We start from the raw sequence: 23,136 nt of genomic DNA, 5'->3' as shown, positions 1-23,136 counted from the left end.
CTAGAGGTTTAGTAGAGGTTTACAGTAGAGAAACAATTTAGTAGAGGTTTATTTATCTACTGATCTAAGAAGTTTAGTATTTACCTTGTAAATATAAACAAGAATTGGGAAAGGACAGGAAGACTGAAATGCTTGGTGACCTTTTTTTTTTTAATTGTATTTCAGGTCAATTTACATTAAGAGATATGTATGAACAATTCCAAAACATCATGAAAATGGGACCGTTCAGTCAGATCTTGGTTAGTTATCCAAAGAATAATTTCATTTTTTCTGATTTGTATTTGATCAAGTTGTGCTGTAACCTTAAAGTTCTTCACTGAAATTGATGTTAGAGTTTGTGCTTTGTTTTTCAAAAAGGTGAAATGATTTGCCTACTGCAGTAAATACTGAATTAAAACTTACTGTCTATATTTTTGGCTGTTAGCTTTAACTGTTCTGACACAGCTTTTGTTTTCTGCTTTTAAAACAAGGGTATGATCCCTGGTTTTGGAACTGACTTCATGAGTAAAGGCAATGAACAGGAATCAATGGCAAGGCTAAAGAAACTGATGACTATAATGGACAGTATGAATGACCAAGGTAAAACAAATTTCACTCACTGTTTTTTCTCCATTGTTGAACAAGTTTGTCTACAGAGATTTTTCTAGAAACAATCTGGACATAAAGCGGCATCGGCAGTGACAGAAAATGACAAGGAGCATTTATTGCTCTTAAAAATGGCAGAGTACCTATGTGTCTAGTCTAAACATTTGAGAGGTACCTTGGCAGTTGTCTGCTGGCCTGTCTTGTGTAGAATAGATGAGATTTTGAAGTATTCTATTGGAAATTAATGTATCTTTAGTTGTTGTATTACAACTGTGCTTTTAAAATTAACTCTACACTTGCAAAATAAACAACATTCATCTTTTGTCTGTCATTGCTTTCTTTCTTCCTGCCCAGCCTCAAATTTACTTGGTGAAGTAGCTTGGTGTCTGGAGTTCCAGGTGTATTGTTTCTAATCCACCCATAACTCTTGTAAGAGTATGCTCTTACCCTAGTGCTGAACACATTAATATGGTTTAAGACTAAGTATGACAGGAGCATGATTTATTCAGGCAACTTTGTCTAATTAGCATACAAACACAACAGCTTTTCAGTACTATTTCCCAGAATATTATATCTCAATTATGTAAAATTCTGCATTGTCACTTTTAAAACTAAGTTTTTTTCTCTAGCTCAAAACTAAATTCTTAAGATATAATGAGAACAAGTTTGCTACAAGTTATAACAGATTCTAATGTCAGTAACTAATGGCTTTTTCTTTCCCACACTGTAATTGCAGAACTTGACAGTACAGATGGTGCCAAAGTTTTCAGTAAGCAGCCAGGAAGAATCCAAAGAGTAGCAAGAGGCTCAGGTGTTTCTACCAGAGATGTTCAGGAGCTTTTGACCCAATACACTAAGTTTGCACAGATGGTGAAAAAGATGGGAGGCATCAAAGGACTTTTCAAAGGTAAAAGAGAATAAAAACATTTAACTCAGTGGGGAGGTCACTTGATGTGTGATCACAGAGGGAATATTAAAATGTTCATTAGGTGTTGGGGGAAGGCAAGGTAAGTTCTAGCTAATTCATTTTCATGATGTTTGAAATCTCTTAGTGATAAGAGCAGCACTGCTCTTCAGGACAGTAATGTGTAACTTAGCAGTGAAAGTGACTGAGGGGGATGTTTGGCTTTATCAGTGTAGACTTCATAACAGACTGGTGTCACCATTGTAGTAACAACATGGGGTTCAGGGACTGTTGATCCTAACATTTGATCAGAGACTAGAGGGGATTTTTATCTAGAATTAGGATGGTAAATTCTGATTTATTTTAATTTTAGTCCTGTATATTAATCCACTTTCTTACAGTTGCTGCTCTTTTTTTTTTTCAGGTGGTGATATGTCGAAGAATGTGAACCCATCTCAGCTGGCTAAACTGAATCAACAGATGGCAAAGATGATGGATCCAAGAGTTCTTCATCATATGGGTATGTGTTGGCTTTTTACAGGTTCAGGTGATAACTTCCAATTATAGCAGAGTATTTTAAGTATAGACATGAAGGTGATGTGAGAACGTGTTCTTTATGTACCAGTGTTAAGTACTTCTAGGTTTTCTAACAAGAGTCAGGACGTTCAGTCAATATGTTATGAATGCTTTGCACTTAGCAGCACTTAATCTACTCTCTTCACTTCATTTCATTCAGCTCTCAAAATGAGCAACCGGAGTGGTGTCTGAAACAGTATAGTGATGACTTGAAGTATGAGTGTAGTAAAGTATGAGCAAATCTGTTCTTCTCTTCCCTTCAAAGATTTGCCTCAAATAATAAATTTTTGTTAGAGCAGCTGTAAATAAAGACTTCTGTACTGGGACCTGACTAATTGGTTATGGTCATTCTTCCCAAGTTTTTTCTTTTGTCGAGGTCACCTTAAAACCTGTTTTAAGCTTGGTGTTTTGCAGGCCTTTCTGTAGTTAATCACTCAGTAGTCCATTTCTGATAGCCATTTAAACCTGGCTTGACAGTCTTGGGCTTTTTGAATTTGCATGTTGTAGAAATAGTGTGTGTGTTGTAATGAGGCCTCAGAAGCGAGATAGTTGTGCTTCAGGGTTATTTAACAGGTCTGTGTTCTCACTTATTTTCTGCAGGTGGCATGGCAGGATTGCAGTCAATGATGAGACAGTTTCAACAAGGTGCTGCTGGGAATATGAAAGGCATGATGGGATTCAACAATATGTAAAGAAGCCTTAATAAAAATGGACTTGGTTGACTCTTAATTGCAACTTCAGTGAACGAATTTGCTTTCTTTTTACAGTGATGGGAGGAGTAGTCTTTTGAAATCTTATTCCAGCTTCTCGGTTTCTATATCTAATTTCTGGAAACTATTTTTGCTTAAATTAGTTCCTCTTCACTAATACCTGATGGCACAAAGAGTAATTCAATTTAATAAAACAAAATCATGATGTAAAATTTTAATAGAGACACTTTTTAATTGTTTACATCAAATGGCAGCCATTATATTTGTAAACAACTCTAATCTTTGGTTATAGTAACATAAAATGTCACAAATATTCTGTAAAATAAAATGTAAGTGGTTATAAACAAGGGAATGGCCTGCTTCTTCAGTTCTTCTGTAACTGCTTCATCGGTATGTAATGAGGTTATTTTTAGGTTTTCTGGTTTTGTTTTTTTCTCATGACTGTAGCTCATGCTTGGCATAGATATTATAAGAATAATTCAGTATTGCAAATCTGCTGCTGCTTCTTGGGTGTTCTTCTTGGAGCATTTTTAGAAGGAATATGTGCTGTGCTCAGGTTTGTACTAAACTTTCTTTTCCAGTATTGTATCTTTATTTCCATGTACATAATGAAGTGACTGAAAATACACAGGTATGTTGATATCAGGCAGCCTTGGATACCACTGATAATCTTCATACTTGGCTGACAACTTAGCAGTTATTTTCTTAGGGAGATAATTTCCAATACATACTAGGTGGAATTTTGTGCTAGAATTTAAAACAGAGGGGGGGAGTGATCTCTGACAAAAACTGTGCTTTTGGACAGGCTCAGTCAGACTGTCCAGTTAGTAACAATTAACTCTATTTTCAATTAACTGCATCCATTTAATTTTAGTCATAATTTCCAAACTACTACCAGATGGGAAGAGAGGTGTCACTTGTGTTTTGGCAGAGACACAGGCAAGTTTGGAAGGCATTTCCTGTAAAGTATGTGTCAATTGTTAAACCTAAGGCATACACTGGAGTAAGCAAATAGCAATGCAGTACTCTTACCCTAGCATGCCACATAGAGAAGACTTTGGAGCCTGTTTGGAATAATTGCCTAGAGATCTCAAGTTTTTGTTTGATCTTTTTGTTTGTTTTTTTTTGTTTCTTTAAAAAACAAAACAAAAAAAACCCCAAATAAACGAAAGTAAAAACAAAACCAAAAGAAACCCAGAATGTTGGAGGCACTTCAAAGAGGAGTTCAATTACATAGGAGCAGCTATAAAATGCTCTCACAGCTTTATAGGAAAACAATTTTAGGAAATGTGGGTAATATTTTTATTTTTTTTTAATGGATCCTACAGTGCACAATGTGTAGATGAAAACCCTAAGGTTGTTGCAGGAAAAGAAAAGGGATGGTGTTACTGATGCTCTCAATTCTGTGTTCTGAATTGGAGAGTTGATTGCACCGGCTGGGAGAGGCCACGTCAAACACTGTCCAACAGTGCCATAAGTAACAGCTGTCACAGCACCATTTTTCATTTCTTTGGTTAGGCTTTTTGTACTTTCCCACAGGACCTCACTGTGTTCTGCAGAAAAGTTTTCTCTGGAGTATAAGAAGCCTGAAAAGTTAGAGGCAAACAAACTTCACTGCAAAAACTTAGAAGACTGAAGTCTGTCTTTTTGTCTGTATCTTACTGGAAGTTGCTACTGCTCAGAAGTTCGTCTGATCTTTTGGTGTCTGGACATTGGGCTAAATGAAGTTCGTGGAGAACTTAAAACTAGGTAAGGAGGGACTTAAGTAAGTAAGTAGTTGTAGCGCCTGGGGAAGGCCACTAGAGGGAGCCAATGGACAAGGGAGTAATGTACAAAAGTAAGCTCGACTCATTTCTGTTTCAGAAGCGCACCCTTACATCAAGACATCCTCCCATCACCCTTTTCTTTGGTGACAGGATGCTAATAAGCTTTGACATTCAGCATACGAACACAGAAATGGGTATCTACGATACGTTTACTTTGGAAAATAGTAGTTGCTCTGTAAAAGCAGAAGACCTTCACCAGCTGTGGAATAATAATGCTGGTGGGTGCTTTATCAGTTTGCTGCATTTTCAAGGAAAACTCTACCCATAGGACTAGAATAATAGGTCTGGAATTTTCTTATGCCTTCAAGAAAGAGGAGGACCTTGGCAGTTCAAATATAAATAACCTCTTATTGCAGGTAGGGCAAAGGATGCATGTAGTTCATGGCAACTATTCTTAAGCCTCTCTGCTGAGCAGCCTGCTAGGAGGGAACAGTTCTGATGGTCAATAGATATCTGTGTGATAGGAGCTGGACTGTTAGCACACACTTTCAATATTGACCCTTGCTAAATCTATTAAGATTGTCTAAGTTGCAAATGATAATTGTTCTGGGAGGGAAAGATTAACTTCAGTTTTACCATACAGCTGATATATTTGCCTGTTGATGTAGTGCTGTTCTTAATGCTGTTTCTACTGTGCCCTGTGCTGAAGTCCTCAACATAAGAAGGATATAGAGCTCCTTGACTGAGTCTAGAGGGGAGCCACAAAGATGATCAGAGGACTGGAGCTCCTTCCCAGTGAGGATAAACTGAGGAAATTGGGGTTGTTCAATCTGAAGAGAAGGCCCCGAGGTAACCTCATAGCAGCTTTCCAGTACCTGAAAAGGGCCTACAAGAAAGCTGGGATAGGAATACTTGCACAGGCATGTAGTGTGAGGACAAGGGTCAATGGTGTCAAATTGAAAGAGGGGAGATTTAGACTAGATATTAGGAATTTTTTTACTTTGAGGGTGATAGGACACCTGGAACATGTTTCCTGGGGAGGTTGTGGATGGCCCCCTCCCTAGAAGTGTTCAAGGCCAGGTTGGATGGGGCTTTGAGCATCCTGCTCTAGAGGCTGGTAACTTTTAATATCTCATGGGATCTGGATGATGCTTTGATAATAGTTGAATTGATCATAAAGGCTTTTTCCAATCCACATGAGTTTATGGCTCTAAAATAGGACTAAAATGGTGTCTAAATCCACCTATGCTACAAACTGTAATTATTTGGAAACCATTCTTCATTATACATTACTTTTACTTACAGCTTTTATCTTCAGCTGCCTTCACTAGGAGTGGCTTGCGTGCCTTTTGCCTCTCGTTCAGGCTGGGCCATCACCTGTAGCGAGCACCTGGAGCTCAGCAAGAAGGTATGGACACAGACTGGGGGGGGGAGACGACTTCCTGCTCTCCACTACAGTTCAGCAAACCAGTGTCTGACAAACACTTTTCCCTGCATGCTGGGAATAAACATTACATTCTCACCCAGAGTGATTCCAGGGACCAAGGCACCCCTGGTTTGTATTTGTCTTCCTTGTTCTATGCTCTGTCCTTTGAAATGCCTGAACGGACAGCAGGGGCTGCAAGGCTCAGCAAGCTGGGCTCTGAGAAAGAGAAGGACTCCTAAATACTGCCATGTAACTTTATCTGCTTCCCGAAATATATACATATATATATATATACATACATATATATATATATACATATATACATATACATATATAAATTGGCAGATTCGTCCAATATTCTAGGAATCTCCCCAAAACACGCAGGACTCTCCCTCTTTGCAGAGGGGTACGCTTCCTCCCGGCTGCAGCTACTCTGGCTGTGCCTGGGAGCCCGGCTGCCTCTGGTCTCTTCCCTCTCTCCCTGCGGGCTCTGCAGAGAAGAGAAAGGAGGGGAGGCCGCAGTGGCTGCGGTGCCGTTGCCGGAGGGTCCGTGCAGACGCCCCCCGCCCGGGTGGTGCTAACACCGCGGGCAGCCCCCCCGGGGCACCCGCCCCACCCCTCGGGGCGCCGAGGCGGACGAGGCCGCGGTGGGCTCCAAGCACCGCCCCGGCGGGCGGCGTGACGGGCGGTGCCGCCCGCCTGCTCGCCTCCCTGGGCCGCGGCGGGGCCGCTGCCGCCCTCCCCCGGTGCCGCGGCGGGCGGGAGGATGGAGCAGGGGCTGTCCGCCATCACCCTCTACTGCGCGCCCGCCGCCGGAGCCGCGGCTGCCGCCTGCGCCATGGAGCCGGAGCAGGTGAGCGGGGCCGCGGCCGGCGGAGCGGCCTCACTCCGGTTCCTGCCGGCCGGGCCGCCCGGTACGGGGCTTGGGAGGAGGCCGCTTCCGGGGAAGGGCGAGGCTCCTGGGGCAGCGGCGCTGGGGTCCGTCCGGGGCGCGGGTGGCGAGCGCGGCATTGTCCCCCCCGGGAGTGGGGGAAGCCCCCGGCGCGGGGTGATTGTCCGCAGTGGTGGGGGCCTGGCCGAGCTGGGGGGGAGGTCTGTCTGTCTGTCTGTCTGTCCGTCCGCCCTCCGCCTTCCAGCGCTCTGTAATTACAGCCAGCACGGCGGGCAGGCGTGTCTCCCGTGTCTCCTGTTGACCGGCAGATAATGTCTCTGACAAACGAGTCCGATAAATATTAAATGGAGAGAGGCGTCCGATCCCCTCCGCCCTGCCAAGTTGGCAGAGGAATTGGAGGCGGTCACGGACACCGGCTCTTAATTAAGAGTCTGACCTGGGGAGCATTCTTGCCCTTCCACAGATGTCCCTGCCAGTGGCCTGGGCTTCACCCGGCGTGTCTCATGCTCTGCATCTTCACTGGTTAGGGTGCTTTTCCAAGGTTTGCTGTTGCGAGGATGTCTTTTCTTACAGACATTCTCTGTTGTTTTGCTGTCTTCTGTTTCAGAAAGACTTGTGCTGGTTACTTGTAGTTGAAACAATAGGGTTGAAAGTCAAGCAATGGGTAAAAAAAAACCAAAACAACAAAACCCAAACACCAAACAACCTCCCTCCCCCCCAGAAAATCTATCCAAAAAAAGTAACACAAATTAAAACAACAAGGCAGGCAAGATAGGCTGGGTAGAAGTATTTCTCATTAACTATTACCAGCCTTCTAGTAACTAGCAGTGTCAGGTCAGCAGATCTCTGCAAAGAGAACTACTCATCTTGTGAGGGAGAGTGGACATCACACACTGTGGCATTTTAGGTCATATTATAAATATATCCAACCCTGACATTAAAATACGACAATGTGAATCATCTGCTCTCCTTATTACTTTTTGCTTTTCTTCTCCTCTTGGAGGAGGCAACTTTGTGTTACTGCATTACCTAGTATTAGTTGTTTCAGCTCTCCTAGCTTATGTGCAGGTGTCCTGGCACACCTCATCTTTAATTGTAGTTTATTTATTTTGGCATTGTGGTTGTGGACTGAAACACCATTGTACTGAGTATTGTACCAGCACCAACAAATTGTGCCCTGCCCTCCCTCTGCTTCTGGCCAAAGGGTGAGATAAGAGAGAGGGTAAGTAAGGAGCAGCAGTTTCAGGTGCTGACTTCCTGCAGGTGAGGTTTGGATGGGTGCCATAAAGACAAAAGAAAGTTTCAAGAGGGCGTCTGACAGAAAAAGAGAGCCGCTTTACAGTGTCCATTGAGTACCTTGAGAGGATCAGCCAGTGTGGTGAAAGCAGAAGGGTGACTGGGCTTTGTGTCTGCTGGAATCAAAGCCAAAGTCAGTACTTTTATGGCATGAGGTTAAGACAAATACTGAGTCTTTCAATACCCATACAATGTGATGGAAAGAGATGAGCTTGTAAAATAAAACAAGGTGACAACCTGACCAAAGCTATGGACTAGAAGAGTGATCTCAACTTCTTGAATTGGGAAAGAAGGTCAAATATGTAAAGGAGTATCAAAGGTATAAAGCCTCAAACAGGAGAGGCTGTAACATTTGAGCTATAAAGTAAGTCTAGCTGAGAGTTCTAATTGACTGCATTGACACAGTTTTTGAAAAATAAATAAAATTTACTGGTGCTGGACTTTCTGCTTGCAGCGAGGAGAGTTGGCTTTTATCGATGTTATGCATGTAAAAATTAAAAGGATATAAGCTACAGTAATGACTAAAACCTGCATCAAGGTTTGTTGACTAGGTAATAACCAAAGTGGCAGTGCATATGTATTATTTTATTTAATGATTGAGAGCTTTGGACCTAATAGATTACTAAGGGAACCAGATTCAGTGTTGCTTGATGAATCTTTACCGTCTTGAAATTTTGTAGCAGTACCAGCTATGTGGAGCTGCTCTCTGTAGGTAGTGGCAGTGTAGTGTTGGATGAGTATACAGGGAATTAAAGCCTGCTTTTTAAAATTTAAATATTAGATATGGTGTTTTTCTAAGTTAAAATATCTGAAGCATTTGAGTTAATGAGCCAAAATCAGATGAAGAGACTGTGCCTTCAGAGGAACTCTAAGGAGAGGCTCACACTGCTTGCTGTTATTAATCACAGTAATATTTGTTATGCTGTGTTGAAAGAAATAGTGCTCTTCAGCACTGTGACCAAACATGAAAAATGGTATTATTGTATGATGCCAATAAAAGAGCCTGAAATGTTCATAAAAGGCTAATTCTGTGGTGCTCTCTGCTCCAAAAAATACAGAACTGAGTCACAGTAAGTGGCGCCCACTTTTATAGTGGCAGCGAGGAGCTCTCCCTGTGCTTAGGCTGCTTCACTATTTTCAGCATTTGTATCTTTGTAGCTCTGACATTTTGCTCCTGATCTGTTCCCAAGGCTGAAACACAGCTGAGAGAATGTGCTGGGCTCTGGGTAGGATTGTAAGTTTTGCACTTCTACATGACAGTGTTGTTCTGCCCAGAAATGTAACGCTGCTTCAGCTGAATTACACTCCTGGAAACTTGCCACTCATTCTCTTTGCTTCTCCAGGAAAACAGTAGCCCTGGTAGCTAAAGAGATACTGGGGGAAGCTGAAATGACTTGCAGTTTTGAGCAGCAGTGGTAGGAGGGCTGGAGGAGATGATGAATGTGTCTCCACGCTGTAGAGCTCAGCACGTGATCTTTACCTTCCCTCTCCTCCCCTCCCTCTACTCCGTGGGCATGGAAAAAAAATCTGTGCCTGGAATGAATGAAGCTGGTTTGCTCCCCATGATCCCCTCCTGTGCCTCTCTACCATGCCCACTGTTTGCATTCTAAAGCTAATTTAAGTATTTTAGCATAAGATGGGAATGGTGATGCAGTTCTTCTAGTGATTATGGGATGCCTGTACAACTGTGTGATACTGTGTGTATTTTAACCAAGATTTTGAGCTGCCTCTGTGAAGACAGTGAAGGTTGCAAAGACAAGCAGTCAAAAATTGGAATACGCCTGTTTTATGTAACCAAAATTCTGTGCACCCATACACACATCTCATTCCTTATGGTAAAGTTTTAAGTTACATGAGCTCATGCATTTTTAAAAACCTGTGTGGTACATTAAAGCCATGTGGCTGGCATTTCTTAGCTTCTGTGTCCTTCTCCACATGACAGGATTGTTTTCAAAACAGTTTTATGCATTTGATGTAGTCATAGCTAAAAGCTGAATGCTCTGTTTTAATAGATATGATACAAAACCTTAATAAAATTCTCTGCCACAGGGGCTACTAGCCTAAAGAATTATTCATTGGCCTTTGAAGTAGAAGTATATTTCTTAATGCTTGTGACCCAAAGACTGCATTGTAATATTCAACAGCTGGAAGAACAAAACCAGACATTGTACTTTTCATATGTCCTTAGCCACAAAATTAAGTGTTGTTCTTTCAGCATGGTCCCTGGCACTAATTGTGATTGCTGATGAAAGCCCACAGGGAATCAAGCAGATTCCTTGATGCATCTTGTTAAAGCTTGAGCTTGGTTGTTTATCCTTCATTCACTTCTCATCTGTGTTTGAGGTGTCTGTCTAAGCTTTCACAGAGGTGGCTGTGGCCTGTATACTACTTGATTAGTTTCACTAGTTGTTCGTTCTGGCACCAATGATACTTTCAAATATTAACATTTATGTGCTTATCATGGTATTTAAATAAGAGACTCCTGCTTAGAAACTCCTACATAACACCGTGCTTTATCGGAATAGATGTTTTTAATACCACCTGTCCATGCTAAAGTGAAGGCAGTAAACTTGTTGTTATTTTTAGTGAAGAGATCAGTTTTTATGTATCTGCAAACAGTGTTTCACTCTTATCTTTTACCTACAGGCAAGCTCTTGCAAATGCCCATTGTGTATGCTAATCAATTTAAAGTATTTTTTTAATCTCGTCAAGTTCTTCAAGGGGAAATTTTTCCAGTTCCAGAAGCATGTACTTGAGATAATGTTGTTTTTTCCTTTATAGCAACTTGCAACTGGAGATAGAGGTTTTGAGAATGTGGAGCTGGGTGTCATAGGAAAGAAGAAGAAAATTCCAAGGAGGGTTATTCATTTTGCAAGTGGAGAAACAATGGAAGAATATAGCACAGATGAAGAGGAAGATGAACAAGAGAAAAAAGACCTGTTACCTCCTGTAGATCCTGTAGGTATTTTACTTGATAGATTGCTGCTTGTGGTTTACTGAGTGACTACCCACATTTTATACTTTGTTGTGCTGTGAATCTGATTTGGTATCAAAGCTTTCCTTAATTTGATTTGCTCTGGGCACTGAGAAATCTGTGAGAAGAGTTCCTGAGAAGTTTTGTCCTGGAGTCCTCTTCCACTAAAGTAGCCCCATTTTCAGTTTTAATTTCTTCAGGGTTCTGATCTGTCATCTCCAGCATCATCCATCTTCTCTAATAATATTTGCTTGGTGTGTCCTTGATTTGTATGGTTGTTTAAAAAAATGTGCAGGGAATGTATTAGTTCCTTATGTTTGGTGACAGTGGAAAGTTGAACCTGTATTTAGTGTTACCATACCAGCAATTTGGTATAATTGAAAGAGTATTCTAGAACCATAGAATGGTTTGAGATGGAAGGGACCTTAAAGATCACCTAGTTTCACCCCATTTTCATGGCCGAGGACACCTTCCACTAGAGCAGTTTGTTCAAAGCCCAACCTGGCCTTTAACACTTCCAGAGAAAGGGGCATCTACAACTTCCCTGCATCTTTTTCTGGGAGCTCTGTCTTGGTGGCCACATCCATTATGGTGACTGCAGAGCACAGAGCTCCCCTCCTGGTGAGTACTATAGGTAAACTCCTTTATGAGAGGGTGATGACCACCAGCTGATCTCACCTCTTGAGCTGGTAGGGTCACTACTCCCTTCCTGTGCACCCTTCAATGCAAACTGCCCTCCCATTCCCTTGTGCTCCCCAGGTGGATTTTGATAGGTGTAGGGGTGGTCACTATAGCCCTGGCAGTGCCCAGGTCTGGTCAGTGGCTCATACAAGAGCTGCTGGCTCCTGATGTCTCTTTGCTGCCCTGGTGTTTTCCTTCCTGAGGAAAAAAAACCCCATTAGCCAAGGTTTCCTACTCCACTGGGGGTCAGGATGACTCTGTAGCAGCTTCCCTCAGCAACACAGAATCCCTTGATGAATGTAGAAGGCAAAGAAGCAGATGACTTGGAGAAGGAAAGAAAAGCTGCTTTAATTCATGATACATCACAAACAGGTTTCAAAGGACCTGTCTAGTCCTTGCTAGTGTTCATCTGTCTTGAAAGCCATTAAGATGTTGCTCAGTCTATGAATGGAGTCTTCAATAATTGATCCAAATTTAAGTGGAGTTTTGACAATTGAAGCTGTCTCTGGCAGTAGGTATTGTACCTGCTGAAATGTGTTTTCCTTCTCATCATTTATTCTGGTTCTATACTTAGAAGTAAAATGAAACTTATAATCTGTTTTATTCAGTTGGTGTGTCTGACAATCTGTTTTGTTGTGGTGGTGTATTTGCAGAGCTCAGCTGGACATGCCAGCACTTGGTGGCAGCAGCTCCACACCCTCTGGCAGTCAATCCCAGAGACCATCCACATCCAGTTCTTCATCTCTCCATATCCCAAGTCTCATGTTTCTTTTATGACACCCCCACAATCTGGTCTTAGCCACCTCTGTTCTTACCACAATACATTGAGTCTGCTGTCCTTTTCCCTGCCTGCCCATGGGCCTCCCTCTCTGGCCTCCTCTGGGCTTGGAGCCTCTGCCTCTAGCTCAGTACATGCAACCAAAATTGGCTGTGTCCTTTCTGATGATGTGTGGTCAGGTGTGCTGGGGTGTGGTCAGGCACCTGGGAGGTGTTGCTGTGAGCAGCAGCCAGCCCTGCCTGGTTTGCATGCTGCAGGCAGGTGTAGAGATACTTGTTCCCACACTTCAGAGAAGAGTCTGTGTACATGGAAAGCTGTGCCCTGTTTTCTCTTGAAATGACTTCTGCACCATGGTTTGGGAATCTGTGATTAAGATATGTGGTGGCTGAAGCTCTCTGTTTACAGCATGATAATAGGCTCTGTGTTTATTTATACACATATCCCTGTCCATCCTGGAAGAACTTGGTTTGTTGAAGAGACTGCAGTGAAGGCTTTGATTTTCTGCTCATTACATTCTGAAGAAGTGGTGAGACATAAGGGCTTTGCTTTGGGAAGGAGTGCCAATCAGTTCTTTTTGTTCCCTCTGTGAAATGACTTTATCTGAAGGAAAAAAAATGTTTTGAAGACTGAGCTGCAGTGAGACAATGCAAATTCAGCTGGAATTGGAGTTCCCAGTGGTTCACAGGTGAAGCTGTTGTATCTTCTCTTGGATCTATTGATGGTACCACTTGCTCTTTCTTGCTAGGCAGTTCTTGTATGCAACAAAAAGTAATGTTATCCTGAGAGCAGGTAGGATATAATCAAGATCAAATACTCCTGAAGTTTATAGGTTGAAAATACATGTGTTACACTCACAAATAATGAACACACATTAAACTGCCTTGGTGGGTGTTAGGGTTTTTTTTCCTTCCTAAGGATCTGGTCAAAGAAATGCAAAAACTGTGAAATTTTCTGAATATTACAGTAGTGTTCAGGTGTCTTTATTGTCATATCTGTTCCTCACTATGCAGATCATGTGAGGTATCCATGGATGTATAAGAGATGTTTTAAGTAGTGAAGGACCTGAGCTGTATAATTTTTGGTGCCATTTCCTCTCAGCAGAAAAGTTCCACAGTGGTGCAGTGATGGAAGGCTCACGAGCCTTGATGTTTGTGTTGTGAGGCCAGAGCTGTGCATGCTGCTGTACAAAGGGACACTTAACTAAAGACCCCTCAAATGTGCACAACAGCCAGGAATGCAGTGTGATTGGTCTCCTGCTTTCTTAATACCAATTGTTTTTTGGATACCAAAAAATATATTGTATGGCACAGCTGAAATTGCTTTTTTCTCCTTTAGTAGTTTATGAAATCCTTGTTTTTTATTATGCTTCTTAATAAAAGGACCCCCCCAAACCAGAAGTTTGTTGTGGGGCACAGTATGCCTTATTATGTGTTGCTTTTTACCTTGACAGAATAAACTTGATTAGACTAAGGATTGTGATTAAGTGTAGTTTACCTTATCTGCTGCATGCTTTGTATATCCCAGCTGAGCCAGACAATTGAAGAAATGTTAGTCCAAGCTGAGCTTTGATGTTTTAGCCAAAAATTGCCTTAAAAATGTTTTTGTTGTAGGATTTCTATAAAAGCAATTAAATAGTCAGTTTGCTGGGACCAGCATGTCTAAAACTTGTTATCTCAGCTGGGATATGAAGAAGTACGTTGCAAGTAATAGCTGTTTCTGGTTCAAATTATTTTTAGGAAAAGCACATTTTATGTTTTGAATAGAAACTTTCCATCACAAAATTTGAAAGCTCAGCTGGGACTGGCATCCTGGCAGCTTCTGAATGTGCTTAAGGAAACAAATATTTTGCCGTGTTGTGAAGAAATGTCCTCAGTAAGTACCTTGGCTTAGTTGTGTTTTAGAGCTAAGCAGACAATGGCCATGCCTTTCTTACTAAGCAAAATGACACACAGACACAGACACACACACACACACATATATATATATATCCTGGTATAATGATAACCAAAGCACTCAGTGTTATGGATGACTGCCACTTAAAGCAAATCCTTAAAAAGGACTGGGTCTTAATATTTGCTTTGAAACAATAATTTTTATGCTTCTTCAGGTCAGCACTCAGTTCATGGACATTATTGGACCAGAGTGTCCATCTGTTGTGGGGTTTTTATTGTTTTTGGTGTGTGGTTTTTTTCTTTTTTGTTTGTTTGTTTGTTGGTTTTGTGTGTGTGATTCTTTAAGATGGTGTGTATGTTTCTGATCTTGTTTTCACTGGCTTGTCTGAGATGCCACACAGTTTTACATGGTGCATGCACTGAAGGACCTATTATAGCTGTAAAGAGGCAAAAATTAAACATTCAAAGGTATCTTGGTACAGTAAACAAGGGAAAAGTATCTATTTGGTGGTGTATATCAACTCAAATATTGGATTTGGTTTTTTCTTTAATCAAGAAATTTTTCTTTTCCTCATTTTGCCATTTTCTCTGGCAAAAAAGCCCAAACCCTACACTCTTTGGGAAGTTTAAGTATTATTAGGAACTGAAAGCTGGCAGAAGTAAGCATAGATGTGGCTTGTTTAGGAGCATGATGTACTCAGAAGTTCAAGGGAGTGCATGTGTACTTCATTCAGCAGCCCTGTACTAGGAAACAAAATCATTTTCTGTAGTTGAACCAGAGTTTTTTTGCTTTTATCAGTGGTCTAATCCAGTATGTTCATTCCTACTTAAAACGCAGCACTTGGATTAAAATTGTACAGGTATCATAACCATTGTGTTTTCTATTTTAAACAATAAAATAAAGTCAGGATAGCTGAATAATGTAGCTAAGCATTATAGAAATGTATACTAAAGAGACTACTGGCAGGAGAAATACTGTCCCCTTATTATAAACCAACGTCCTGTGTTTCATACTGCTGCCCCTTCTTTCCAGTCAAGAAACACAGAATTACTGTGTCCTTGGGTTCACTGAAGACAGGGCTTGTCTGGCCAGAGGAGGCTGACACACAGTAGCTGCTATGTGATTCTTGGGTGCTGTTTTGTAGCGTTGCTCAGGGCATGAAAGCTCCTTCAGAGTGGGGTCAGTCTGTGCTGAGCTGTTGCCTGGCAGCCCTGCTCATCCCACCCCAGGGGCTCTGCTTCTCCCCAGTGCCTCTTCCACCTCATGTTTCCCATTGCTGCTTTGATCTCTTGAGGTGCTGTGGGAAACATCCAGACTTCTTCTGAGGAATAAAGGGAGGGGAAAAAAAAAAAAAAAAGGATTACTATTCCTTGAATGTGTGCCCATGTTCCTGGTTGTTCTTGGTGGTTTACTTTCTAAGCCATCTCTTTTCTCCTGTCGAACCTGTGTAAAGTAACTTATCTCGGGGTTTTATGTTGCCTTTTGAACTGCTCCTTTTGTAAATTGAGGGACTGGCAAAGCCTTGCTTGGTGGTGAAGAAGTGTCTGGTTGGCCTTGTCAGAAAGCAGAGTTTTCCATGAAGCTGAACTTAAAAGTGTTTCTAACATACCAGACTGGTTTTCAGTTGTGGTGAGGGAACTAGAAATAGAACCTCAGTGTATGCCAAGCCTCAGATGTTCCCTATGTTTGTGTGAAAACACACATGGTTGGAATATCCTGTGCCTGAGTTGCTTCTGTCATGCCGAAGTTCAGCTTGTCTTTTCACTCTAAAGTGGGGTTCTTGCAGCTTCTTGCTCACAGCTGCACAGCAGGCCCTTGTTTTTCCTCTGCACTGTGTGAAAGCTTTTTAACCTTGTCACCTTGTTAGGAAGGATTGTACAGAGCCCTGTCAATGCCATTATTTGCACCTGTGGCAAAAGCTTTTCCAGCACTTTTCTTGACTTCAGCTGCCTGCCAACTGAGCACATAATCAACAAGCTGGAGGTGCTTTTGTGCAAGCAGGACAGCAGCTGGTTTTGCTTACACTTTTTTTACCTTGGCAGGACGTTTTCCGTACCCACTGCCAAAAATATGTAGCATCTGGCTTTTTTCAGCCTGCCCAATTTGAGTTTCTGGCTTGACAGATGATTTTTTGCTGCACCTATTTGTAGAGGCTGTGTTTGGAAAGCATTGAGGTCTGCTTGTGTACATGTGTACTGAGGCTATAGCAATTAAACTCTGAGGCTGTGTTATTTACAGTAATATTGGTTGTCCTGTGCAGGTATCTATTAAATAAGATCACGGGAAATGGTTACTTTCAAACAGTTTTTAGTGACAGGTTACATATTTAACTGGGTGAAGCTAATGGGTTTTATTTAATAGAAGCTGACACTTTTAATTGCTACTTTCCAGAAGGAAAGTAACTCTGCAGAGATCCTTACTGAGGTGAAATATGTAACAAAGAGCTTTCCTGAACACAGTGTGACTGTTAAATGTTTTAGTTCACTATGAATTTTGAGTTTGCTTTTTCTCCAAAGTGAAAGCCTACAGCTTTTTCCTAGTTAGACTGTTTTTTTCCCTTCTCCGTTTTATTAAATGGCTTGTGTGAGGTTTTTTTGCTTATTTTTTTTAATTTATTAAAAAAAAAAAAAAAAAAAGGAGATACAGCCCCTTTTGAAGAGGATAGCTTATGCATGTACATTAACTTCTAAATTTTCTTTAATTTCCTGCGTGTATCCCATATGTTTGGAGGTGCAGTACTTCCTCTGTGGTGGTAAATACAGTGTAGTTATGCAAAGGACAACTCCTCCCCACATCCACCCCCCATGCCCCTTCCCATCCAGTCCATCCTAACGAGTCTGTACCCTCCACTGCCACACTGCAGTCGAGTGAGCCGTCCAGCACCTCTCTGCAATCCCAAGAAGGGCCCAGCCCTGTAGCTTCATACAGATCTTGCATTTCTTACGTTTACTTCCCATGTTTTGTGCCTAAGCACTTTGGAGAGACTTTCTCACTTACATGCCAATGCTTGACCCCACTTGAGCCCTGTTTTGTTCATTTTGTGGGTGCTTTGCTTGTCAGCCTGTCCATTGCTCCCTCAGAGCTGCAGTAGCTCTCTCCCTCCCTCATGGTTCCTGGTTTTGTTTTCCAATGTTTTGTTATTGCAATGATAATTTGTTGGTGCTGTTAAATACTTGGAAGCAGCTTCTTGCTCAGGGACCCCTTTGAACATTTGGTTTGGTTTAAAGAATCTTGCAGATCCAATTGTAATGAAGGACTTCTTGGTTAACCCACTTCTCTTCTTTGCCTGATGGAATTCAGAATATCATGGAAAGGTCTTTCTATTTATAGGAGTTACCTTGGGAGTGAGCTGGATGCTGGTCATTCCTCAAGTCTGGGAGTGGGAAAAGACTGTGAAGCAAATGTTCCTAGACGTAAACCATGGTTCACATCTCACTGTGATACCTTGCTTCATGTATGTCTGATATAGACATGTTTTAAAGCAAAAATATATTGGTAGCTGTCAAACAGGAAACATTGCAGATCTTTCTTCTCACTGAGCTTTTATGTGTTGTTATTATGTGCCATGAATGTACAGCTATACCTGTTCATCCTGCTCTTGTCCTTACAGACAACACTCACATGGGGACCCTACTTGTGGTTTCACATGCTGCGAGTTGCCACATCAACCTTATCAGGTATGGCTTATTACATCCTGGATAAACCACAACCAGTAAGGGGCTGTTGAAAGTTGATTTGATAGACTGTAAATCATCTTTGTGAGCTACTGCCCATACTCTCTTGCCTAAGGCTTTTTTTTTTTTTTTTTTTTTTTACTTTCAATCAACTCATCAACCTTTCCCCTTTTTTCTCCATGTATAGGCAGGCTGCTGTTGGCAAGGGAGTATGTCAGCTTTCTATTAGGTTTTTATGAAACTGTTTTATGTGATGTCATCTGAAAAGAATGCGCTTTTGATAACTAAACTAGCCTTAAACTCACTGCATAGTTTATTTGACCTGTGACCCTCATAAAATTTTGCAAAGTTTTAAAAATGTTTGTCCTTGTCTGTTTTCTTTCCAAGATAAGAAGTATCTTTATTATTTTTTTTGGTTGGTTTTTGGTTTGGTTTTTTTGACAAGTACTGTGGAGTTTGTCATTCTACACCTAATTTTTAGTATTTTAATATTTTTAACAACTATTGGCAGTCTATAAAGTAACCTACTGTTATTTTCAGAAACTTTTTTCTCTAGTGCACAGTGTAATTCCATTCCTTTTCATATCTGTTCTTCGTACACAAAGATAGATACTGCTTGCCTTTTTTTCAGAAGTCTTTTATGAATTTGAAGATTAGAGACTCTTCCTACTTCAGTTTTGCATCATACATTTGTAATTAGAACTGAAGATGACTGACTCACTTGCATCTTCAGGGCAGATTTGGAGTTTTTTATGCAATATATTTGACTTTTTGCTTGGTTTTACTCATAGATGAGTTCTGTAGCTGTCGTCACAGTAAAGAGGCTGACTGACACAAGCCCACTCATTCCATACTTCTGACTGGGCACTGCCTGTTTTCTACTGCTGCACGTAGTAGAAAACTGCTCCATCTTGAAAACTGAGACAGCTCAAACCTAAATATTTTATTAGTCCATTAGTATGCAAGACTGAACACTGTTAAAACTGCTACAGACTCCAAGTATGCATATGTAAATAAATAAATAAATAACTCTCTAGTTTGCTGGTGCTGTAAGACTGAAGTGCCAACAGAGCTGATAACCATGTATTTTTGTCTAACTGGAATTTTCAGTTGAAGTTCAGTTAAAGGTTTATCCTTTAACTGATCCCCTATCAAACCAAACCTAGATCCAAAGCTGAAATTAGTAGCTTTCAAACAAACACTACCACTATCACCATTGATTTCCATGTTCTTCTCCTTTTGTCCTTTATCTTAAATCAAAATTAGTATATTGAACTAATACTTACATCTTAAGTATGTTAACCTAGCAGATTTTGGGTTTGTATTCTGAGTGAATCAGGGAAGATGGTGGTGCCTTTTAAAATTAAACTGCTTAAGAATTTTCTTCTAGATACTACTTGTAATTAAATCTCTCTTTTTTTTTTAGTGTGTGATTTCCTTGGGGAAAAGATTGCATCTGTTCTGGGGATAAGCACACCAAAATACCAGTATGCCATTGATGAGTATTACAGAATGAAGAGAGAGGTATGTGTGTGAGATAATGGTTCTTGGGTTCCATTGCCTCCATGTTGCCTTCCCTGGTATTTAAAAAAAAAAGATTTTGTATTCTGGCATTAAAATGAAGTTTTAGAACCTCTTTCATCTTGCCTTCAGTTTTCAGTTGATACATGTCTAATGCTTGCTTATCCATCCAAATTTTCTCACCAGCTCATAAGTCTTAGAACTGGCTGGGTCCTGACCTCTGCTCTTATTTATTTCTCTTGCACAACAATGCATTTTTAAGTCAATGGTGTGAGAAAGTTCCTGGACACTGCTCCTGGTGTGGAGCAGTTCCTGGACACTACAGAGGTGGCTGCTAGGCATGGTGTTCCAACTCTAAACCTTGATGACTGAAATATCAAGGATAAGTTGAGCATGAAGTTACCATTTATTCTAAACCATAACTGGAAATGACCAATAGGTAGCCAGTGCTTAATGCAAAAGACCAAAAAAACAGAAAACCAACAAACAACAAAAAACCACAGCAAACCTTAATAATTTTCATTTGGAAGAGATGGGGAACATATTTAAAGCTTTACTACTTATAAGGGCTGAAAAAGCCTTAGACAAGGCAGACCTATCAGTGTTGCTGTTGACTAAAAACTGCTTGCTTAGACACATGACATTTTTCTCTTTATTTAATACAGTTTAACCCTTCGCTTTGGTAATTTTTTTTTCCCCATATTGGCAGTTCTGGAATGTACCTTATCTAATAATCAACTAGTGACCATTTTCTAGTGAACAAATGTCCTTGTTTTGTCACAGGAACTGGTATGCTCTTACAGAAAGACTTAAAGTGAAGGTAAGTGATAAATAGATTACGAACCTGGTTATCTATTTTTAGGAAGAAGAGGAGGAACAGGAAAACAAAATGTCAGAAGAAGCAGAAAGGCAGCATCAGGAACAGCAGAACAAACCACAAGCAGAAACTCCAGTCCAGACAGACCAGCCTGAAGCAACAGCCTGCACTTCATTTGTGAATGTAAACTTTGAAAATGAGGGAAATTGCCAATCCGTTGGGGAAAATAAACAAGATGTAGTTCCTGTCCCTCCTTAAGTGTAAAGCTCTGTGTAATGTAGGAATTAGGGAGTGTCAGGTGTCACAATCTGGCTAGAAGAAGCAGAAAAAATAGGATTAAATTTTTCCCGTGAAATAAAACTTCTGGCATTCTTATTGATCAGGAGAGAGCTGGGTGATGTCTGTTCAGTCTGCCTGCCTAATAAAGGCTGAGGCATTCTGCCAAATGGGCACTACAGTTAAATGAAAATTGCACTACAAATATTTGTCCTAAAATAGAACCTGTGAGCAGATTTACTGTGTAAAGCAAGTAAAAATGTCTTTTCTTTCAACTGCTGTGTCTCTTAACACCTGTGGATTGCAGATGCAGTGCTGTTTCCTATTTCTAAACAACTATTTCTGATTTGCGTCTTGTTTGCAACTCAGCTCTCTGTGAATAGATTAATAGGAATCAATATCCTGTAACTCTCAAGTCATTCTAATAGTCTCTTTTCCCCCCCTATTTATTGTCACTGTGTATGCATGTATTTTTTTCTGTCGTTTAACATGAGGTAATGTCAGATTTAATGTTAATTAGATTGAAGGGTCTACTGACTTTTCTTCTTAGAAAAAAACAACCCTAAAGGAGGCTGTGAACACCCTTAAGAACAAGTACCAGCAGTCCTGGAGGTGAATAGTGCTCAGCTGCTCCATTCAGTGCCGTAGCAAAGTACAGAACTAGCAGCAGTGTATGATGTTCTCACTCAAAGTCCAAGAATTAAGAGACCCACCTGCTTGAATACTTTACATCCTCTGAATGGTCCCTGAGAGTCTTACTAAATTATACTGAATGCACTGGACACTGTGTATGGTATCAATCTAGAACTATGAAAACTTTTTTGGACATAGATTACCTGTGTTGATCACTTAATTAACCTAAACAGACTATTTGTTTCATGTTAAAGTATCAGTAAGGAGTGTGCCATCATAGATGTTCTTGTCCCTCTCTAGCACAGAGTACATAAATAACTAGAAATCATGAACCCAACCTTGTTGATGCTTCCTTTTTCTGAAATAAACAAAATACTTTGTCACAATACTGCAACAACAGTAGTTTTTTATTTTTGTGAAAGTGAGATGGAGGTAGCTCCAGAGCTTTTAAGTAGCCCTGAATATTTACAGGCTACTTTATTACAGTGACTGTTCTGCCTGTAGTTTGTAAAAGGTGAACAGTTGACTTTGCAACAATCAGGTGTCAGTGCCCCAGCCACTTTCCATAGAGATTTATTGTAGGTAGAGAACCTGCACTAGCTACAATGTGAAACACTCCCTTACTTGAGATTTAAAAAAAAATAATAATGTAAAAATGGTCTTCAGTGAAATTTTGTGTCAGTTGGCATCATGTGAACCCTGACCTTGGTCCCACTGCCAACTAGCAAAGGAGCCTAATGTAGTATCAGAAACCAAGTAGCTTGGCTATTGGTTTCCAGAGGTCAGTTAGGTATTCCAGATAACCTTTTGTCTGAAGTAGTGTCCTGTAGAGCACAAATCCCTTTTTCTGTTATCTGCCATGAGCATTCCAGCACTACAGAAAATCTTCTGAGTTAATCATCAGCTCTATTCCACCTGCTTTGATGCTCTGTTCTTTGCCTGTTTTTGAATTGTAAGACAGAGGGTGATGACAGCTGTGTAAAAACATTCCTTAGCTCTGAGCATCTGCAAGGCAGAGTTCAACACCGCGGGAACACACAGAAAAACAGCTTGTTGGAAGTTCCTACAATGTTAAAAGATTGAAAGCCTCACAAAGCTCAGGAGTAGAACCTTTAAGGATGCTTTGTTTTTCTGCCAAGAAATTAATGTCAGTTACATTGCTTTTTTTTGCTCCTCTCCCTGTTCCGTGTTGCGTCGGGAATTCTCTCACTGCCTTGGGTTTGAACTTCTTTGTATAAAATACTGTATTACTCACTGTGCCTTAACTAAATCCTTCCTTCAGTTTTTTGCAAACTGTATGAAAGTGATTACTTTCATAATGGTTTAAGTTTTCTGTAAATGCATTAACTAGTTATTTTATATTTAATATAATTTTTGAATTGGAAGTTGGCTGCGGCTTTTCCTTTAAAACTGTGCGGTCTCTGCAACTTTCTGCCTGCACACCACAGCATGTGGCTCCTCACTGGTTCCATCTTTACTGAGTCACACATCCTGGGGGAATATCCAAGCATAGAAATTCAGAAGATTTTACCACCCCTTCCCCTTATCCTCACTATCTCATGCAGCACTTGTCAATGCACTGCATGTGTTCAGCACTACCTCAATCAAGGTAGGATTGCAACCTCTGGCCTGGCTGCTGTAATTTTATCTCAAAGTTGAAACACTTCTGCAGCTTTGTTACAGAGTAAGAGAGTGTCACTGTTTTAACTATGGCTATAGCTCTGCTGTACAATT

At 40.8% G+C, this 23,136-nt stretch overlaps 1 protein-coding gene across 3 annotated transcripts in view; it reads left to right on the top strand.

The window, feature by feature from the left end:
* LOC139797177 (signal recognition particle subunit SRP54) overlaps nt 1-22,787 on the top strand; it is a 33,623-nt gene extending 10,836 nt beyond the window's left edge. Inside the window, exons 12-17 of one of the 3 annotated variants that reach the window (XM_071746135.1) lie at nt 166-239; nt 471-579; nt 1,322-1,492; nt 1,914-2,009; nt 19,582-19,679; nt 20,539-20,872. In XM_071746135.1, coding sequence (XP_071602236.1) covers nt 166-239; nt 471-579; nt 1,322-1,492; nt 1,914-2,009; nt 19,582-19,679; nt 20,539-20,751 — 761 coding nt within the window. In that variant the 3' untranslated portion in view covers nt 20,752-20,872. Of the gene's footprint in view, nt 1-165; nt 240-470; nt 580-1,321; nt 1,493-1,913; nt 2,010-2,665; nt 3,123-6,637; nt 6,821-10,936; nt 11,114-18,091; nt 18,159-19,581; nt 19,680-20,538 lie in introns of those variants that run through there. The other 2 variants (XM_071746133.1, XM_071746134.1) reach the window with 2 other exon arrangements.
* The last annotated feature ends 349 nt before the right edge of the window (nt 22,788-23,136 follow it).

This window comes from Heliangelus exortis, chromosome 5, assembly GCF_036169615.1.
Source record: "Heliangelus exortis chromosome 5, bHelExo1.hap1, whole genome shotgun sequence".
NCBI lineage: Eukaryota > Metazoa > Chordata > Aves > Apodiformes > Trochilidae > Heliangelus > Heliangelus exortis.
The sequence above is the reverse complement of the archived record's forward strand: the minus strand, read 5'-3'. Positions and strand labels throughout refer to the sequence as shown.